At 36.6% G+C, this 18214-nt stretch overlaps 1 protein-coding gene and 1 long non-coding RNA gene across 3 annotated transcripts; one reads left to right on the top strand and one right to left on the bottom strand.

Annotated features, from left to right (window-relative positions):
- Window positions 1–1751: 1751 nt before the first annotated feature.
- Window positions 1752–3716, top strand: LOC148879131 (uncharacterized). Its single transcript, XR_016104136.1, has 2 exons — window positions 1752–2768; window positions 2949–3716. It is a non-coding gene; the product is annotated as an uncharacterized LOC148879131 (long non-coding RNA).
- Window positions 3717–5248: 1532 nt separating this feature from the next.
- LOC148879130 (dihydrolipoyllysine-residue succinyltransferase component of 2-oxoglutarate dehydrogenase complex 2, mitochondrial-like) lies at window positions 5249–17649 on the bottom strand. Of its 2 annotated transcripts, XM_088960554.1 has the most exons (16): window positions 17162–17267; window positions 16882–17048; window positions 16630–16706; window positions 16427–16501; window positions 15239–15299; window positions 15116–15143; window positions 14775–14845; window positions 14462–14536; window positions 14247–14302; window positions 14048–14092; window positions 13634–13921; window positions 8094–8188; window positions 7846–7936; window positions 7614–7724; window positions 5980–6174; window positions 5249–5784 (listed from the first exon to the last, which is right to left on the bottom strand). In XM_088960554.1, exons 2-16 carry the CDS (start codon window positions 16904–16906, stop codon window positions 5593–5595), a joined length of 1485 nt encoding a protein of 494 aa, XP_088816680.1. In that variant the 5' UTR covers window positions 16907–17048; window positions 17162–17267; the 3' UTR covers window positions 5249–5592. The 2 variants fall into 2 exon arrangements, with proteins under 2 accessions (XP_088816680.1, XP_088816681.1); XM_088960555.1 differs by lacking the exon at window positions 16882–17048 and having other exon boundaries at window positions 17162–17649.
- Window positions 17650–18214: the final 565 nt, after the last annotated feature.

The raw sequence follows: 18214 nt of genomic DNA, 5'->3' as shown, positions 1-18214 counted from the left end.
ACCCAACCTGTTGACAACACTAAATATTGGGCTCAAGGGGAGAGAATGATTTGTTAGTAAATTATTTTAAAATAAATAAATAAATATTTAATGAAATCAATCTCTTAATGTCACATCTCTTTTATTCTACAAATTTATTTTATTAAAATAAATAATTTATTTAATTTTATTAAATAAATAAATGTTTAGATAATAATAATAAAATAAATAAATGAATAAATAAAAGTCGAGATAGAGAATAGGAGGGGGGAGAGAGTTGAGAAAGAAGAGGAATGTCATTTTATTTATAAGATGTCATAATCGTAAATAATTATGTGGCACTACTATAATTTTTGAATGCCATTGAGTCAATTATATAAGAAGATTTGTCTTATATGTGACATTTTTATAAATTTTCAAACAAAGAGATGTGGGAGAAAAAGAGAATAAAGAAGAGAAGGGAAAAAGAGACACATGTCAAAAATTTAGAAAACAAAAAAATATAAATATCAATCTTACAATGTTGTCATACACCCTCCCAATGCTTTAAGTAGATAAATAGATAGGTAGATAGTAATAATAGTAAAATAAGGGAAAATTCCCGATTAGTACCATGTACTTTGGGCCTAGTGCCACTTTGGTCCATGAACATTAAAATATGACAATTTAGTATCCGAACTTTCAAAACATGACAATCTAGTACTTGTTGTTAACTAGTCTTTAAGTGGCAATTGAAAATGACACAAATTCCCTTCAAGTGTAAGCTAATTTTCTTTATCAAACATCTAAACATTGACAAAAAATTAACAATCTCAAATCATTGCCTATTCTATTCAAGAAAGTTGGGGGTCACCATAATGCCTACTCAAACATGACCCCAACTTTCTTGAATGGAAAAGGCAAATGTTTGAAATTGTTTTTTTTTTTTTTTTGTCAACGTTTAAATGGTTGATAAAGAAAATTAAGTAGGGGTAATCATTTCAGTCCGACCCAGAAATTCCGAGCTTGGGCCTGGGTTTTGTGTTCAGGCCCAGCCTGGGCCCGGGCTCACATCAGGCCCGCAAATTTTAAGGCTAGGATTGGGCTTAATACTTCAAGCCTAAGCCCGACCCAGCCCGCATATATTTAAACTTACACATTATATACATATGTATATAAGTTATTTTACATTATATTATATATTTTATATATAAATATTATAACATGACATGTATAATTTATATTATATGTAATATTTATATTATATAATATATACAATAGGTTTATATACATGTTATGTCATTTAATATAAAATATTATAGATATGTAATGTTTTATATATATGAAAGACATTGGCCCAAAATTAGGCCCGATTCGGCCCGGGCCCATGTAGACCTGACTAGGGCTTATGTTTCAGGCCTGAAACCCCAGGCCAAGCTGTGCCTGATCCTAAACTATAAACCTTATCATAAGTGAAAAGCCTGGCCCAAGCCCGATCCATGATTACCCCTAACTTAAAGGATATTTATGTCTTTTTCAAATACCACTTAACAGCTGATTAACAACTAATTAACAGCCAAGTACATGTTTTAAAAGTTTGAGTAATGAATCGTTGCATTTTAAAGTTTGGAGAGGTACTAAGCGAAAATTTTTCAAATATCCTTACCGCTTGTGGTACCCTTAAGTTTCCAACTATTGACTAGGTCCACCTCTACGTTAATATTCCGTCAAAATTAATACACTAACGTGATTGTATAAATTTTCTTTAAAACCCAATTTTGCTCTTAGTCCCTCTCCCTTTTTCACCATCCCTCTCCTCGGAGGCAGCTATACCAAACCACTCGCAACCGTTCCACTCCCGTCTCTCCGCCTCCATCGCCACTACTGTCGTCGTCTATATCCGACCACTTTCGATTTAACCTTCTTCCGAACAGAAGCTTTGAAAGAAGAAGGTGAGGTCTACCCTGTTTTTGCAGCAGCAGCGGACCTATCCACATCCGACCTTTCTCTCTTTGTCCCCTTCGCTCTCTCTCTCTCCCCTCATTCCCTGTTTCAGATTCAACAAGCGGAGATTGCGCTGCCGCTGCTGCAACCCCTGTTTCAGATCAAACAACCGGAGATGTCACCACAGCCACCCTTGCTGCTGCCGCTGCAGCTGCTGCAACCCCTGTTTCAGATCCAATGTCAACACAGCCACCGTTGCCGCTGCCACTGTTGCAAGTTGCAGCAGCGGGGGAGACAGTCAAAACCCAGAAAAAGAAGAACTCGTGTCCTTGGTCTTTCTAGTTACCAAACTCAATCGACAATGGGTTCTTTCAATTATACCTGAAATTTCTTTTTTGCATCTTTCAACTAATGTATTTCAATTATCAGACATTAGCTAACTTCCCCTCTTCACCGGCCATCCCCTACTCTGTAATCGTCAACCAAATGCAGACAGCAGTAAAACTAAGCACCAAGCTCAAGAAGCCACTCCCCAACAGATTTTGACAATCGACATGGACAACCCTTTGGTCTTCAACGGCGTTAAGGGGTAGCCCATATCCTTCCTTCCTTCAAATGAATTGGCATTGAATTGGGGGCGGTTCCCAGTTCGGTTCCCCAACAAAGGAGGGCCCCAGAAGCCGATTAATAGAACCATATCGAAAGCTGATAACCTTACCAACGAACCCAAGTTGCGGCTTAAATTGGCGCAATGTTAGGGTCTGCAACTTCATGAACTTGGGAGCAATTGAAAGCACAAGAGATTTGGATTATCAACAATTGCAGGATCAGAGATGATCACGTAAAGCATGAAAACGGAGACGGAGGTGACGATTAATTAAGTACATATTCTTAAAACAAGCATGAGAATATAATATGAAGATTTAAAAATCATAAAACAATATTTTTGAGAGTTCAGTTTATACAGCTTTTATATTTCTATTTTAGTATTTTTAAGCTGCTGTTTATGGTCATATTGATGTTTATTTCCAGCTGTTTATTTACAGATGGAGACGACGATGGAAGAAGAGATAACCACCACAGCGGTGGTGATTTAGTTTGAACCAAAAAAAAGTGAACCCTATTTCAGTGCTCCCCTATTTCACTTCTGTTCGAAGTAGCATAATCCCGTCTTCCAACATTTGCACCCGTGTCTCCTGCAACTCCCGTGCCTGTTCCACCGTCCACTCTTCTCTCCCGTGTCTTCCAACATTTCCACCCGTCAAAAGCTTTCGATTGCTCCTCCTTCCGTTGCCCTCCTTTTTTCTGTTGAATTTGGGTGGAAGCCATGCTGGTGGATCACGAGTTCTGAGAGTATGGATCAATTCAATGACGACATCTGTGCTTATCGAAGATTGGGTAAAGACAATCTGGTCTTTCTTGTAAGGTATAAAGCAACCCGGCTCGTCGCCTGCACCGAGTAAAACAGCAGTCTCTGGGCAAAACAGCTATTGCCGCCGTCATTTTCGACTTTGATTACGTCGGTGGTAGTTCTCTCTTCACCATCAACAAGACGACGAACAGAGATGAGGAAAGAGAAGAGGAAGAAAGAGAAAGAAAAGAAGAAGAGGAAAGAGAAGAAGAAGAAAGTGAAAGAAAAGAAGAAGAGTGGATGAAATTTAAAGACAGTGGAGGACAAATTTAACATTTCGTTTTCTTCGGTTACCGTTTAAAGCAATATCAATTGTTAGAAAACTTAAGAGTATCGAAAGATAATATTTAAACAGTAAAAATACAGTTCGTTAATTTTGTGAATAATAAAGATAGTTTAAAAATTTTATTCTAATAATAATAATAAATTATTTAAAACAATGAAGTTTTTCTGAGGTGCATTGCAGTCTATTTATCGCAAAAAAAAAAAATAACAAAAGTTGTACCATTCCTCTGGCTTCATTATAATGTGCATACGACAGATACCTGAACAATTACTTACCGCTTTTTTGGGTAAATTAGAAAGATCCCCCGTACTATGCGGATGTATTATGACTGTGAGATAAAAACCTCCTTCCGTTAATTTTCCGTTAAAATCCGTCGTAATATTTTTTAATCCTCGTACTACCTTGTATCTATTTAAACAATATACTGTTCATCTTCCCCGACCTCAGGATACAGGAACAGCAGCGGCAATAATCCCTTCTAAGTGCCGTTGTTGTTTCGGTATCAGGAAGGGGTTGATGAGGATAAGCGCCGCTGCTGTTCATGTTCATGTATCGTGAAGGACGGAGACAAAAACCCCCTTCCAGCACCTTCAATGACGATCATGCCTTGCGTGAAAGGGGTTGATGAGGATGATCCGCTCGTGGCTCCGTCCTTCACTTTCCCGATCAGGGTCACCGGATTCTCTCCTCGGTGAGCTCGTGAAACCCAGTATAAGAGGAAGAAAGAGAGAGATCTATATTTCTACTACTGATTAGTTGATCCAGAAACGATGCATCGGACATTTCTGGTCCGGAGGCCATGGATGATAGAGGAAAAAAATCAGAAATCAGTTGAAGAAAGAGGCAACGAGAGAGATTACGATGATTAGACATTTATTAAGGAATAGAGAGAGAGGGGGTGAAAGCCGGAAAGGTAAAAATATAAAGACGATGACAAAGAGAAACACCCACAGGAAATAGGAAGGTTGTAAAAAGATAAGGAGAGATGGACAGTGGAGGAGATGGAAGTGGCGTCCTCTATTTTATGTCTCGACAGTCTATAGAAGAACGGATTGGGATTGGGATTCGGTTAACTCTTTCCTTACTGCCTACTCTTAGCGGTGGTAATCCCAATCCCTAGATTACCGCCGCTGCTGTGTGTGTAGGGATTGGGATTCGGTTGACTCTTTACTTATTGCCAACTCTTAGCGGTGGTAATCCCAATCCCTACTTTTAAAAGGGATTATCGCCGCTGCTGTTTGTATACGTGAGTTAGAGAAGATAAACAGTATTTTTTCTCAATTATCCCGAATAGATAATTATAGGGATAATATGAGGATTAAAAAATATCATAACGACAGATTTTAACAGAAAATTAACGGAAGGGGTCTTTGTCTCATGGTCATAATACAGGGGTTTTATCGCAAAACAAAGTACAGGAGGCCTTTATCACAGACCCCATAGTACAGGAGGGTCTTTGTAATTTACCCCTTAAAATATTAAAAAAAGGGGCCGTTAGTCCATGTTGATCCCCCCTACCCGGAGCACTGGATGAGTGGACAGGATGTCAAACATTATTCTATCAGTAAACATTAGCAAACCCAACAAAAAAGAGTTAGTAACGACTAACGAGGGAGAAAGGGGGAACATGAAAAAAGAAAGACGCATCATAAGACAAACTTTTGGTGCTTTGAAGTATGTAGGGGCAATACCCCCTTTCATACAAATCTTGTAACTCTTAGCTAGATATTGACTCCTCCTTGGCAGATTGAAATTAAGCATGTTAAAATAAGTTGGCAAATATAAACAACAATTATGTAATCAAGCAGGGTTTCTCATAGGAAACTCAACCATGGAAGGCCGCAGTTGTAGAACTTGCAGACGGTTTTGACCAAGAAAAGAATCCCAGCAAAATTTTGAGCCCATTACTTATTGTGGCTAAATAAAAATCTTGATATGCCAGAACCTACGTAAACTGGCAAATCACAAAATCAAAAAAGTCGGTGGTACACCTTCAAATGTCAAGCAGCAGCCTGCGAGGATCCTCCACAACATCCTTGATACGGCGCAAGAAGAAAACTGCCTCTCTTCCATCAATCAGCCTATGATCATAGGTCAATGCAATGTACATCATTGGCCTTGGAACAATGTTGCCATCTACAACCATTGGACGGGTCACTATTGAGTGCATGCCCAGGATTGCTGACTGCAAAATAGTGATGACTATGAGATTTTCCTTCCGATTGAAAGGGAAAGCACGAGAGATTTATAACTTGGCTGAGTATTTAGTTAAATTTTTCATGAAAATAACTTGAAAATATATATATATATATATACTACAAAATGGGGGGAGTTGAAATAAGGAGACATTCATCAACTAGTCAGGAAGAGGGGGGCATACCTGTGGGGGATTGATAATTGGGGTACTCAAAAGGCTTCCATAGACACCTCCATTAGATATTGTAAATGAGCCCCCAGCCATCTCATCAATTGATATGGTGCCATCATTAGCCTTCCTTGCTAGGGTATTGATCTCTTTCTCTATCTCAGCAAAGTTCATTTTATCTGCATTACGGATGACTGGAACAACAAGACCCTTGATAGCACAAAGACAAAAGTAAATCAGTATATTTAACAACCCAAGATTACATTTTTATAGAGTACGAAATTCAGAAGAGAATCCAACAACATGATCTCAACAAAGTGCAACCAAAATTCTCTAGGGAAACTAAGCTCAGAAATTCTGCCAAGGATGAAGAAAAGAGCTGCACATAAAATATAATGACAAAAAAAAATATTCAGCACATTATTCTTCTGACAGGTCATGTTGATGGAGTTTAAGAAATTTTTTATTCTCTAAATTATCCTTTTTCTGGGGGGAGGTGGAGGGGGAGGGTCTTGACTCTTGAGATCCATTTAGAAGTTGAATCATTCTTTCAGCAACCCTGTCCTCAAATTCGAATTACTGTTGAATTCCAAATTATACCAAGACAATCAGCTCATACATATTTATAGTTAGTTTGTATAAAGAAAATCCCATGCGGATTTGTTACGCTTTCCAATATACCCATTGTATCTAGGTTGAACATTTAATCCTCTGAGATTCCAAGGTTAACCACTTGACCAGCTAAATTGGTGGTAGAAAGGGTTCTTTGTATTTAGCAACTTCGACATGTAATCATACACGAAAGACAAATCAGAATCCATGTTCACGAGAGTTCAGCCAAAGTTTTAGTACTGGGCTTGGGACCAGCAGTGTAAGACAAGCTCACACCGGTGGAGTTGGGATAAGGGCTTGGATGATATGACAATGACATGTAATCAAACACAAATAGGAAGTACTCCTTGCAACCCCCATCCCCTTTTTCTTTCCTGAAACTTGTCCTTTTCCTTGTTTTTACAAGCTTTAATTAAAAAAAAAAATGATTACAAAGGATTGACTGATTATCTAGTCAACCAAATAGATACTTGCCTAACAGCTAGTTGACCAATCTGAGATATTAGGTTTTAACTAATTCGGAACACCAAGTAATGTTTTTATTTGCGGTAGTCATTTTTCATATTCTATGTCATATGTTTTACTGGTAATCTGTAGCCTTCATTAGCATATGTATCCACGTCTGGTTATATTACACCAAAGTTGAAAACATGCTAATTATGCAATCAAAACAACTAATCACCAGACTCACCACCTTCATTAGCATGTGTATGTATTGCAAACTAGCTATTGTTTAGAGGCCAACTAGAGTCTAGACAACATCTCTACCAAAACAACTATTCACCACCTTGACTAATATATATGCACTCTGATACTGAGAAGTGGGAAAACCATCCATCAATACCAGTGATTATAGACCCAAATCCCATTTTTAGAATAATAATATCTATTATTGTACAATCAACCAATTTTGAATGTCAATCTGATAAATATGGACCTCTCGTCAATTATCATAAACCTAGAGTTAATAATGAAACAGAACAATGAAGAATGCATCAAAATCATACAGCAACTACAACAATGAGTTATTTACAAACCTTAGGAGTACCAACAGCAATACTGATATCAATATAATCCCTATATATGATATCATCCCCATCAATGACTGCATTGATTATTGGCTGATTCTGAAGCCCACTGACAGCAGCCTGGAACAAAAATTGAAAACCTAAACAATCAAAGAAATATATAGAACTATAGATACAAACACTATACAATGTTCCTTATGCGCATAAGAAGTTCAAATTTCATTTTCTGTTATTTACATACTTTCATAAATCCTGACATAAGTCCCAGCTTCACACCGTGCTTTTCCACAAAGGCATCTTTATAATCAGAACGAAGCTTCATCAGGTTGGTCCTGTATTATCACAAATCAATGTAGAAACATGCATCATCATATGTTTTAGTTAAATTAATAAAATAGGATTTACAGGCTAACACCAAGTCAAAGAGGCAGAAATAGTTAGTCTAGATTCAAAGTAAAAAAAACTACAATTCATCATGAGTAAACTTACATATCAACTTCATTGAATGTAGTCAGCATTGCAAATGTGTTCTGAGAGTCTTTCAAACGTGTTGCAACCCGTTTCCTAAGCCTTGTCATAGGAACCTGCAATCATGGTAAGTTGTCAAACAGTAAAGCAATATAAGCAGAATATCCTTGTTAAAAGGTAGATTTCTTTGCCAAATGCCCCCTTTAAGTCATAAGATTCATAACAGAAAATTATTTTGGGCTCCCTGATATTAAAGTTTCTTCCATTTCACCACCCTTACATTTGAAAATGTCAGGAGCAGTACAACTATCACCCACCTAATGGAGACTGACCATTTTGAGCTGGCTCAAAATTCCTCTTGGATGTGCCATTAAATCCTAATTTTTGTTTGTACAACAATTATTTGGTTGATCTATTAGAATCATTTGCACATTATGTGAGTTTAAGTTTTGCTTGAACTTGATATATTATGTAGTTTTAACTCAAGCCTATAGAACAATCTCGTTGCATGTTATTTTGTCTATTAACCTTAGTTTCTTGGATTTGTTTGATGGTTTGAAACAAGATGATAATCTAGAAAGGTGTGGGACAAAAAGGAATCCAGCCCTTGTAGAAGCTCCAAACCCTATGGGGCCTAACAAGAGTGCTATCACAGTCCCCACAGCTGTCTCTAAAGATTCCTAATCTAAAATTCCCTAGGTTACCCATGTTGCACCCATCAAAGTTAAGAATGAATTGATTCAATGCTGGCTTAGTTTGTTTAAAAGTTGGGCATAGAAGATGAGGATTTTGCCAAAATCTGCCAACATCTAATAATGTCATCCTTTAAGAACTGTAACAAAGATCTCTGGAGCTTTGATCCAATAAACCACATTAATCACAATGCTATCAATAATGGCCTCCTTGTGCAGATGCTTCTCTTTGAAGTTCCATGCATTCCCTTCTACCCAATTGAACCAAAGAATGGAGCCCTTGTGCACCTCCACATAATCTTAGGTTTTTTACCTCTTTTCCTGTTTAGATTGAAAAAAAAAAAAAAAAAAAAAAACGAAGGTCTTGAAAAGGTATCCACATCTCAGGGTGGGAACCACCTACGGCCAAAGAAAGCCAAAAAACAATCCCCAAATAAATGGAAGAATAAGGGCAGGAGATTAGCAGTTGGAAATATGGAATGTAGATACCCGTTTCCATTACAAAGAAAGCATTTGAGGAAAGAAATATACTAAGGACTCTCCATTTGCAAAGTTTCACAAGTATCAATGTTCAAATGATATACCTCCCAACACAATGCCCTTCTCTTGGGTGAGACCAGACCAAACCAAATTGATCTAAATGGAAAAGCCTACAAAGAAGGAAATTGAGAGTTCACAGAATTCAAGAGGAACGAACAAAGAAAAGAATGCTAATCAAACTTTCCTCTCCTGTTCCTACATATCAGTCATATGAAACCATATCTTTCTTCTACTTGAGACCACATGTAACCTCCTAATTATATATTAGATCCAACTTCATTCTTCTTTGCACCAAGAGAAGGAAATTTATGTGGATTGTGGAGAAATGGACGAGAAGCTATACTTTGGAGTGTCTGTAAAGGGAAAAAAAATCTTGAATTTTCAACAAGAAAATGAGGTTATTATATGACTTATTGCTCTCTATGTTGCCCAGTGGATATTCACTTTGGATATATTCAAGGGTGTTCCTTTGGATAGCATCCCACGAGATTGTGGGTGCTACTCATGTTACTTAGAAGAGAGCTATTCAAGAATGAACTGTACAGTGATTTAAAAGGTGTGCCTAGGCACATTTTAGGGTATGCACCTAATAAATATCTTCTTAAAAGGCAATTAAAATTATAAAATCATTATTTTTGTGTGAGAATTAAGAATTTAAGACCCTAACATGGACTTGTTTGGGCTTGCCTTGAGGGGCTTCGTACAGAGGTGGCTCGTAAAATCAGGATTACAATACATTTTACATCACATAAACTACTTGAAGTAACGAAATTGAGGGAGGGAAAAAAAAAGAGATTGTGGATTTTACATGCTTGAAAATGTTTTATATCTTTGATTTTATTTTTAAATTTTCATTTGAATATGCTTTACTTGTTATGTTTATGTATTTTAATTTTAGATAATGAGTTTTTTAAAACATTTATTTTAAAATTTAAGTTTATTTTTTATTAATATTCTATTTTTTTGGCATTTTTGTGTTTTTGTGCCTTGCTTCAAAAAGGCATGTGCCTCGCCTTGCGCTTCGGGCACAAATTGCCCCTTGTGCTTTTAAAACGCTGGAACTGCACCACCATTGATGACAAGCCTCTAGAAACCCAATGCCCTCAGGTTGGTGGGGATCTTCACATATCTTCCCCTTCCCTATTGGAAAATGTACCTTAGCTAGAGATGAATCAATAGCACTATGCAAGGCCTCAAACTAGCTGTATTATCTAGGACAGAACAGAAACTGAAAGGGACTAACATATTGCTATTGACTGAATGTCTTCTGCAAAAAAATGGTATAATGGGTGTGCAGATTGTACACAGAGAAGCAAAGACACTGGCTCTTCCTTGAAGAGCTCATTCAAGTGGATTCCAAGATCAACCAATGCTTTTAGATTATTCTCCAGAAAGAAATGGGATTGAGAGATCATATTTACAATGGAGGGTACCAGACCCTGGGGCAGAATTGTAGAAATGTGTGCTTTTTCTTTTTATTTGTTTCTTCAGCCCCAGCTGTTCTCATAAACCAATGATGTTTCTCCCTGATATTCAGTCATCCTGATTACAGAGTTTCTCTTGCTCAGATGGTTTTAATACAAAGTTCTTTTTTATGAATAATGGTTTTAATATAACGTTTACCATTATTCATCAAAACATCACTGATTTGCAGTCATCTCAGTTTTATGCTTTGACATCAATATTTTGCAAGTGGCTCAACTATTCTTACTTCTTGATTTCACAAATAAGAATGTTATTTCCAGGCAAAACACCCAAGCAGCAGAGTGTTATGTATTGACATCAACAATTTAAAAACAGATCAAGTCTTTTATTTTATCATTAAGGGAAGTATTGAGAATATACAGAATATTAGAAGGATGTACAAAACACCCACAGGTAAGCTAGAACATCCAGCCTACAAATTAATCCCATTACATGACTGCCCAAAATAACTCTTCCCTAGTCATCCCTTGTTTAGTTAAGGCATCAGCCAGCCCATTTGCCAACCTAGAAATCCATTGGACTGCTACTTCCATACTTCTGATTAGCCACTTGATTTCTTTAATCTCTTGTCTGAAATATTGCATCTTTAATTCGCAATTCTTCAGCCAGTTTACTACCACATGTAAATCTCCTTCCATCACAACTCTTGTGAGATTCAACTCCATTGCCGATCGTAGAGCCTGCAGCAAAGCCATCAACTCTGTCCTCAAGGAAATTCCACTTCCTATTGGGCCTCAGAAAAGTGCAAGAACATCGCCATTTTCATTTCTAAAGACACCCTACACCAGAGGGTCCCGGATTTCGCATGCTGCTAACCCCCACTCACATTACAATGAAGGCAAACATGCAGAGATAAATATCAATTAGGTTTCCTCCTTTTTTATCAATAATTAGGTTTCCTCCTTTGAAAGGCATTACAAGTGTTAATCTTCTCCAGGAACACCTCCCAATAAAATACCATGGCCTTCTGCAGGGAGGGGGTACAGATAGAAGCAAAGAAAGAAGCACAAAAAAAAAGAAATCAAAGAGGTAGGCAGTCCAAATGTGAGTATCTAGCAAGAGGTGTCCAAAAAGACCCCTTCAAAACTATAACAAGTGAATAGCAAGGGTAGTTTCCGGTTTACAAAGACCTCTTCTAAAGCCAAAGTCCAGTCCACCCCATAATTAGAGGACAAAGGAAAAAACCTCAAGACAGTCCTAGTCCAACCCAATACTAGAGGATCAAGCGTTCTTATTCATTCTCAACCATCTAGATCTACAAGAATCAAAGAATTTTTTTTGATAAATCAAAGAATATTATTTTGAAACAAACCATCCATCTCCCTTCCTTTATGGATTTCAAAAATCTCAAGTGGAACTTCAAATGCTTGTCCATGCTAAACATGTAGTACTCTAAATTTATGAAGTTTAATCAAATCTAGAAATGTTGCATTTTTGTTTTATGAACGTATTGTAGTTCAAAAGTATTTCACACTTTCAGCCATCTAGATCTGCAAGAACCAAATAATACTATTCCGAAACAAACTATCCATCTTCCCTCCTTTATGGATTTGAAAAATCTCAAGAGGAACCTCAAATAGTCTAACATGTTTCTTGGGAGATAACTCATCACCTTTCTTCTGTATTCTTTTTTCTCTTGTATAAATTTTTCTTTTTATTATCAAAAAAAAGAACTTTATGAAGTTTAATCAAATCTAGAGATATTGATTTTTTTTTTTGTTTTATGAACATATTGTAGTTCAGAAGTATTTAACACCTTGTTCTATGGACCTGCAAGAATGGTGAATGGATGAGTTGTGCATGAAGATCTGTAAAAGGAGATTCACCGTTTTCTTACAAACATGTCAACTTTTCTAATTTCGGAATTTTGCTCCCAAAGCTTATGGCTGGTCTGGGTATGCTATTTCTAGAATTTTTATAATTCATCCTCCTGTACAATGTTAGAACTTAGAAGCATCAGTTCGGCATAAAGAAGAATCTGAAATCATAGAACAGCAAATTTTCGTGGAGAGAGAAAAGGAACATGAAAAAGAAGGGTTCCATCACAGGTGAAGGAGGTTTGCATATCTCTGTATCAAGGAGTGACAGTTCTGACATTAAAAAGATGTTCAAGGAACTTATTTAGAGCCTAGAAATTATTGATGATATGGATTTTGTCTTTCTATGTGATACCAATTACATGGTGTTAGGGTTTTTCAGTAGGTAACGTGTAAGCTTTGTATTGAAATGGAGGTTGAGCTTCTCTCAAAAAGAAACATTTACATCTGGCGAAAGGTAGTAAATAGTATATTATACCCCTGAAATTGCTTTTGCGTGAGATTTTTATCAAAATTTACTTAAATTGAACTAATAAAATATTACTTATATTGCAAAATCCTCCCTTATAATCCATCCACTGCCATTGATTAAAAAAAGTGATGATATGTGAAGCCTTCAAACCCCTTATGTGTGTTGGTCCAAAAGATGAGAAGCCTTTCCATCTTCCTAATCACTGTTTCTTTGCTGGACACGTTTCCATTAAAGATTTTGTTGTTGCATTCAGATCAAACCACAAAGCATAATGCCAGAGGTATCAAAGAAACAACACTGATTGTCCAGCACCATTCCTTTAGATAGAAAATGATTGATGGTAAGGATTTTATGGTATTTAACACACGGTATTTAAAAAAGAGGAAACTCCTTGCAATATAAAAAAAAAAAAATTGAGACACTGACAGTGAACATCAATAAACTTCCAAAGAAAGCAGTCATGGGTTTTTTTCTAATAAATTATGGTGCAATATACAGGAAATTACCAGAATATTTTTGTAAATAAGAAAAATAAAAAAAAGTCAAGAGACTTACACGTCTTTCCCTTTCCTTGGGAGGAAGCTGAGGCTCTGTAGCTGAGGCTTTTGGCAGTGATGATGGTGGAGGTGGTGGAGAAGATGTTTTAGGCTTCTCCTTGACAGCAGAAGTTTCTACTTTAGGCTCTTGCTTGGCCACACTCTCCTTTCCAGGAGGACATGGTTTAGAAGCCTCCTTATCAGATTTCTCCTCTGATGGAGCAGCGTGTATAGCACCTTCACCAGACTTTGAAATAACAGCAATCTTAGTTCCCGGTTCCACAGTGTCACCTTCCTTAGCTACAAACTGCCAATAATGAACAAAGAAATTAATCAAATACATTCAACACATTACCTGACTTATATTAAAAAGCAGAAGAGAATGTTGCTAAGCTTTCATCCAAGACATTATTCATGGTTAATGATATTTTACCTTTTGGATGACTCCAGCTTCCGGACTGGCAACATCTATGGTCACCTGATCATAAACAGACAATTAAAGAACATAAATATTTGTTTTGGTCATGGCCATCAACAAAATTTCAGTATTATGACATTCCAGTCACGATTCACAAACATTAATAGCACATCATTATTACATCATTTAGGATGCATTGCATCATGATAAATACCTTATCAGTTTCCACTTGAGCAATTGGCTCATCAATTTGTACACTATCACCAGGTTCTGCTCTCAGATATATCAGAGACAATGAGTTCCCAAACCAAAAAGAAAATTATGTATACATACATGCACAGACTCAATTATATTACAGTAGTGCAGAATAATAATTCTTATTTCTTAAGGCTGAAAAAAAGAAACAATACAATTGTTAATAAAACATACTCTTCAAAAATTTTGCTAGTGTGCCATCGGTGATAGATTCACCCATGAAAGGAACAACTGCATCAACCAGGTCACCTTCATAAAGAAAGAAATGTGTAAGATAGCATTGCTCTGAGAATAAAGATTCCAAAATGGAGAAACAGAATATCCATATGTGTGTAACAGATTGATAGATTGACTGTGTATATGAATAGGCATACGTGCATGAATAGATATATGTGTGTGCATGCATGCATTTTAGCGTATTTGTGAATGAGTATCTTTGAATGAAAGCATGAATTTATGAGCAAATTCAACAAGGCACAAGTCGCACCATTATCTGAAGAAAATGATCTACTCCATATTTGAATTGGACTGCTTGGTTGCGTAAATGTAATAAATTCCCTGCATATTTTCCATGAAAACATTTGTGAGAAAAAGTCCAAGGAATAGATGTACAAAGGAACAGAATTAATTCCTATAAAACACATATTCCTTTTTCAGTACAATTTCATTATTTTTCTTGATTTAAATGCATGAACATTAATAATTGTTCCACAGCAGAAAGAGAAAAGTTACAGAGGTAGCTGATAAAGGACTGTACTACTAAAAAAACTATTTTCATATCAATACTAGGAAGGTTATTGATTGCAAACATGGGAGCACATTACTAACCTTACAGGCTTTGATTTAACTGAACCACCTGCAATGACATGAAAATTATAACCAAGTTACTACAAAGGTATAGAAGATCACATCAGTAAGCCAACAAAAAAAAAAAAAAAAGTTATTAATTACCAAGCAGAATACAGTGAGTGAAGTTCTGAACTTGTTTCGGTCCTCTGCTAAGTAGTGATGCCTGTGAAAAAATGTTTGTAAAATCAAAGGAGTAAGAAGCTTAGAAATGGATCACAACAAAGAAAGCTTAACTTTAAAATTAGAATAATTGTGCAAGATGGTCCCAGGGAATGAGGGGTAAATCAAGAAAACTATCATGGATTAAGCTATAAAACTTCCAATAAAGGAGTAAAGAATTGAGGAAAATAGATCCACAGGACCACAGCACATCAAAGAGGGAAAAGAAATGGAGTCACGGTGTCATATATGTCTTGTCATTAAAAGGAATTTATACTTTATAATCCATGGGTTCTTAAAACTTATACCAGAAAAAAAGGTTTCTTACGAAAACAAGTAGAGGTTAGTTTTCTTAACATGGAAGAACGGGTAGCAGGTAGCTCACTGTCTCTTTCATGTTATCATTTTATTTAGTTAACCTTATGATCAAACCGGCCCCTCAAAATATTAATAATAATGAAAGAGAGAGAAAGAGATGGAATGACTAAATAAATACAAACCATAGAATAGAGTCCGGATCTCCTCCCCATTCCAACATGACCTGTGTCCGCACATCTCAACATAAGACTGGGACCCACCATGTATGAGATTTGCATACACTGACCATGTTGAAACGTGTTTAACAGTTTTTTGTTGGGAGGAGATCCAAACTCTATAGAATACCGTTTCTGAATGAAGGGCTATCTTTCAAAAAATTGAAGGACTGAGGTTTGTTTTCAGGACACAATGAATAGGAGGAGGAAAAGGAGGAGAATGACTATGACAATAATAGCAATATAATGATTATTGATGGATTGTCTTAAAATATAGAATTGACAGTCCCATGAACGTGGTTCAGTTGAAAAGCTACCATTTACCGAAACCCAAGTTAATATTATCTATAACACACAGGATTGCCCATTTATTATTCATCAATCATCATGGGAACAAAATGCCGAACATAATAACACCCCATCAACGCGAGGATCGAATTATATGTTAAGAACATTTTCTAAAACATTTGTGTATTAAAAAAAAAAAAAAAAAAAAGCTTGAGCATATTCTAACATTCAAAAATGCAAGCTAAAACCAGATGAGGAGAAAATGATAAGTAGATGGAGAAAAGAATAAAAAATCTCACGCCATAAGTACCTTCTGTCCTGCAGTCGAGTAACTTCTTGCTGCAGACACGGCAGGTCGAATCCTCTGCAATGGCTGCCCTAAAATCTGAGATAAAAGGAGACGAGCCAACATGAAACAATTTTATCAAAAGTCAGCTCCCCTAAGCTCGAGCCAAAATACAACTACGAATATATAAAATAACCAATGGATAACAGAAAAGGTTTAGGTTTTACCGAAGCAGACGACCCACAACAAGCAACTTTTCGCCTAATAATCCCCCACATCATTCCTTTGTTCCCTAGAATATGGCCTAATCATCAAGAATACATAAGAACATTCTTAAACCCATCCATTGTATTGCATTTATAAAGCGGGAAAAGAAAATATCATAAAAGTAAAATAAAGTTTTAATATCTAAAGGTGTTTTAATTAATCTAACGATAAACCGATATTCGGTCCAGGAAGGAAGGAACGCATATTTCGACCATTTAGAGCTAACAGTAGTTCCATGAGAGATGAGGGATCGATCTAGTGTTTTTTTCTTTTTTGGAAACTCATGAGGAATTTAAGATTAACGGTAAATAAAGAAGTTTCTATTAATTGCAGAAATGATCTCATAATAACAACAGACTGAAGAAAATTCACGAGAACCCTGAGAAATGAAAAAAGGAGGACGGAAATCAGTAAAAGCAAATAAAAAATAATTTATTAATCTTCCATTGAAATGGATCTGAAAAAGTAAAAGAGAAGAAAATAAGAGGGAACCTGTTGAAGAAAACGATGACCTGCCCAGGAAAGTAATTGGAATGCAGAGAAAGAAGAGGAACGAGTTGAATAGTGGACGCAGGCACGCAGCGCAAGTGAGCAACTTTATTAATTTGCGGGGAACGATCTGGGCACATCACATTTTGATAACAGGACATATCCCTGGTGAAAAAGACAAACAAATCCTTTCGAGTTAATGTATCATATATGGTGTTCCCCGTTCATCAAAATGGGATGTGCCAAGATCATCACTTGTTTACCACCTATTAGCTATTGTAGCTAGCCACTAGCCTATTCGTACATACATGTATACAGTATAAGAATATTCTTTTTCCCTGAAAAATTGAAGGGAAGTAGGGATTTCATTGCCTTCCTCCTATCAAAGAGAAAGAGCTCTATCGTCGGATCTGCATCTACCTAAGGAATATGTCCTATGTTGGGGTTCATCTCGGCCGTGATTGCACTGCGTCGATGTCAACACTAGGGACAACCCCATATTGCTGTTCACCCACTCTGAAAAAACTAGACCCAGCCTGTAATCTGGTACGGACCATACAAAGAACGATTCCCGTTCTCATTTTTCAAGCCTTCAAAATGGAATATATGGCTTTTCTTCTTTCTGCTTTTGGTCCAACGTTCGGTAATGAAATTCTTCGTGCCAATGTGTCATACGGTATCTGGGCAAATTGTCCAACATTTGATTGGCATGGCTTTTATGACTCTCCAACTCTCAAGATATGATGACTAGAAGTTGGAACCGGAATTAGGATGAAGAAGACGGATGGATAAAAGGTGAATTCTGAAGTTGAGGTTACCCTTTCATCTAATTCTAATGCACATCGGGTTGGGTTGGTTGCGTAATGTCCTTGTCCAAACCCGATCCGATTTTAAATGCTTCAATTTTCATGTATCCAACGGCTCAATCCAAAATGATTTTCTTTGGTATGAAATCAAAAAAAAAATGAATTGACTCGCGGTGCGGAGTTCGAGTCGAAAATCAGTGCGGGCCTTAATCGAGTCTTTTGATTGTTTTGTAGAAGCTTCTAAACAGTA

Source organism: Nelumbo lutea, chromosome 1, assembly GCF_056320005.1.
Source record: "Nelumbo lutea isolate HS-2025 chromosome 1, American lotus-T2T, whole genome shotgun sequence".
Taxonomy (NCBI): Eukaryota; Viridiplantae; Streptophyta; class Magnoliopsida; order Proteales; family Nelumbonaceae; genus Nelumbo; species Nelumbo lutea.
This window is presented reverse-complemented; position numbering and strand designations above follow the sequence as displayed.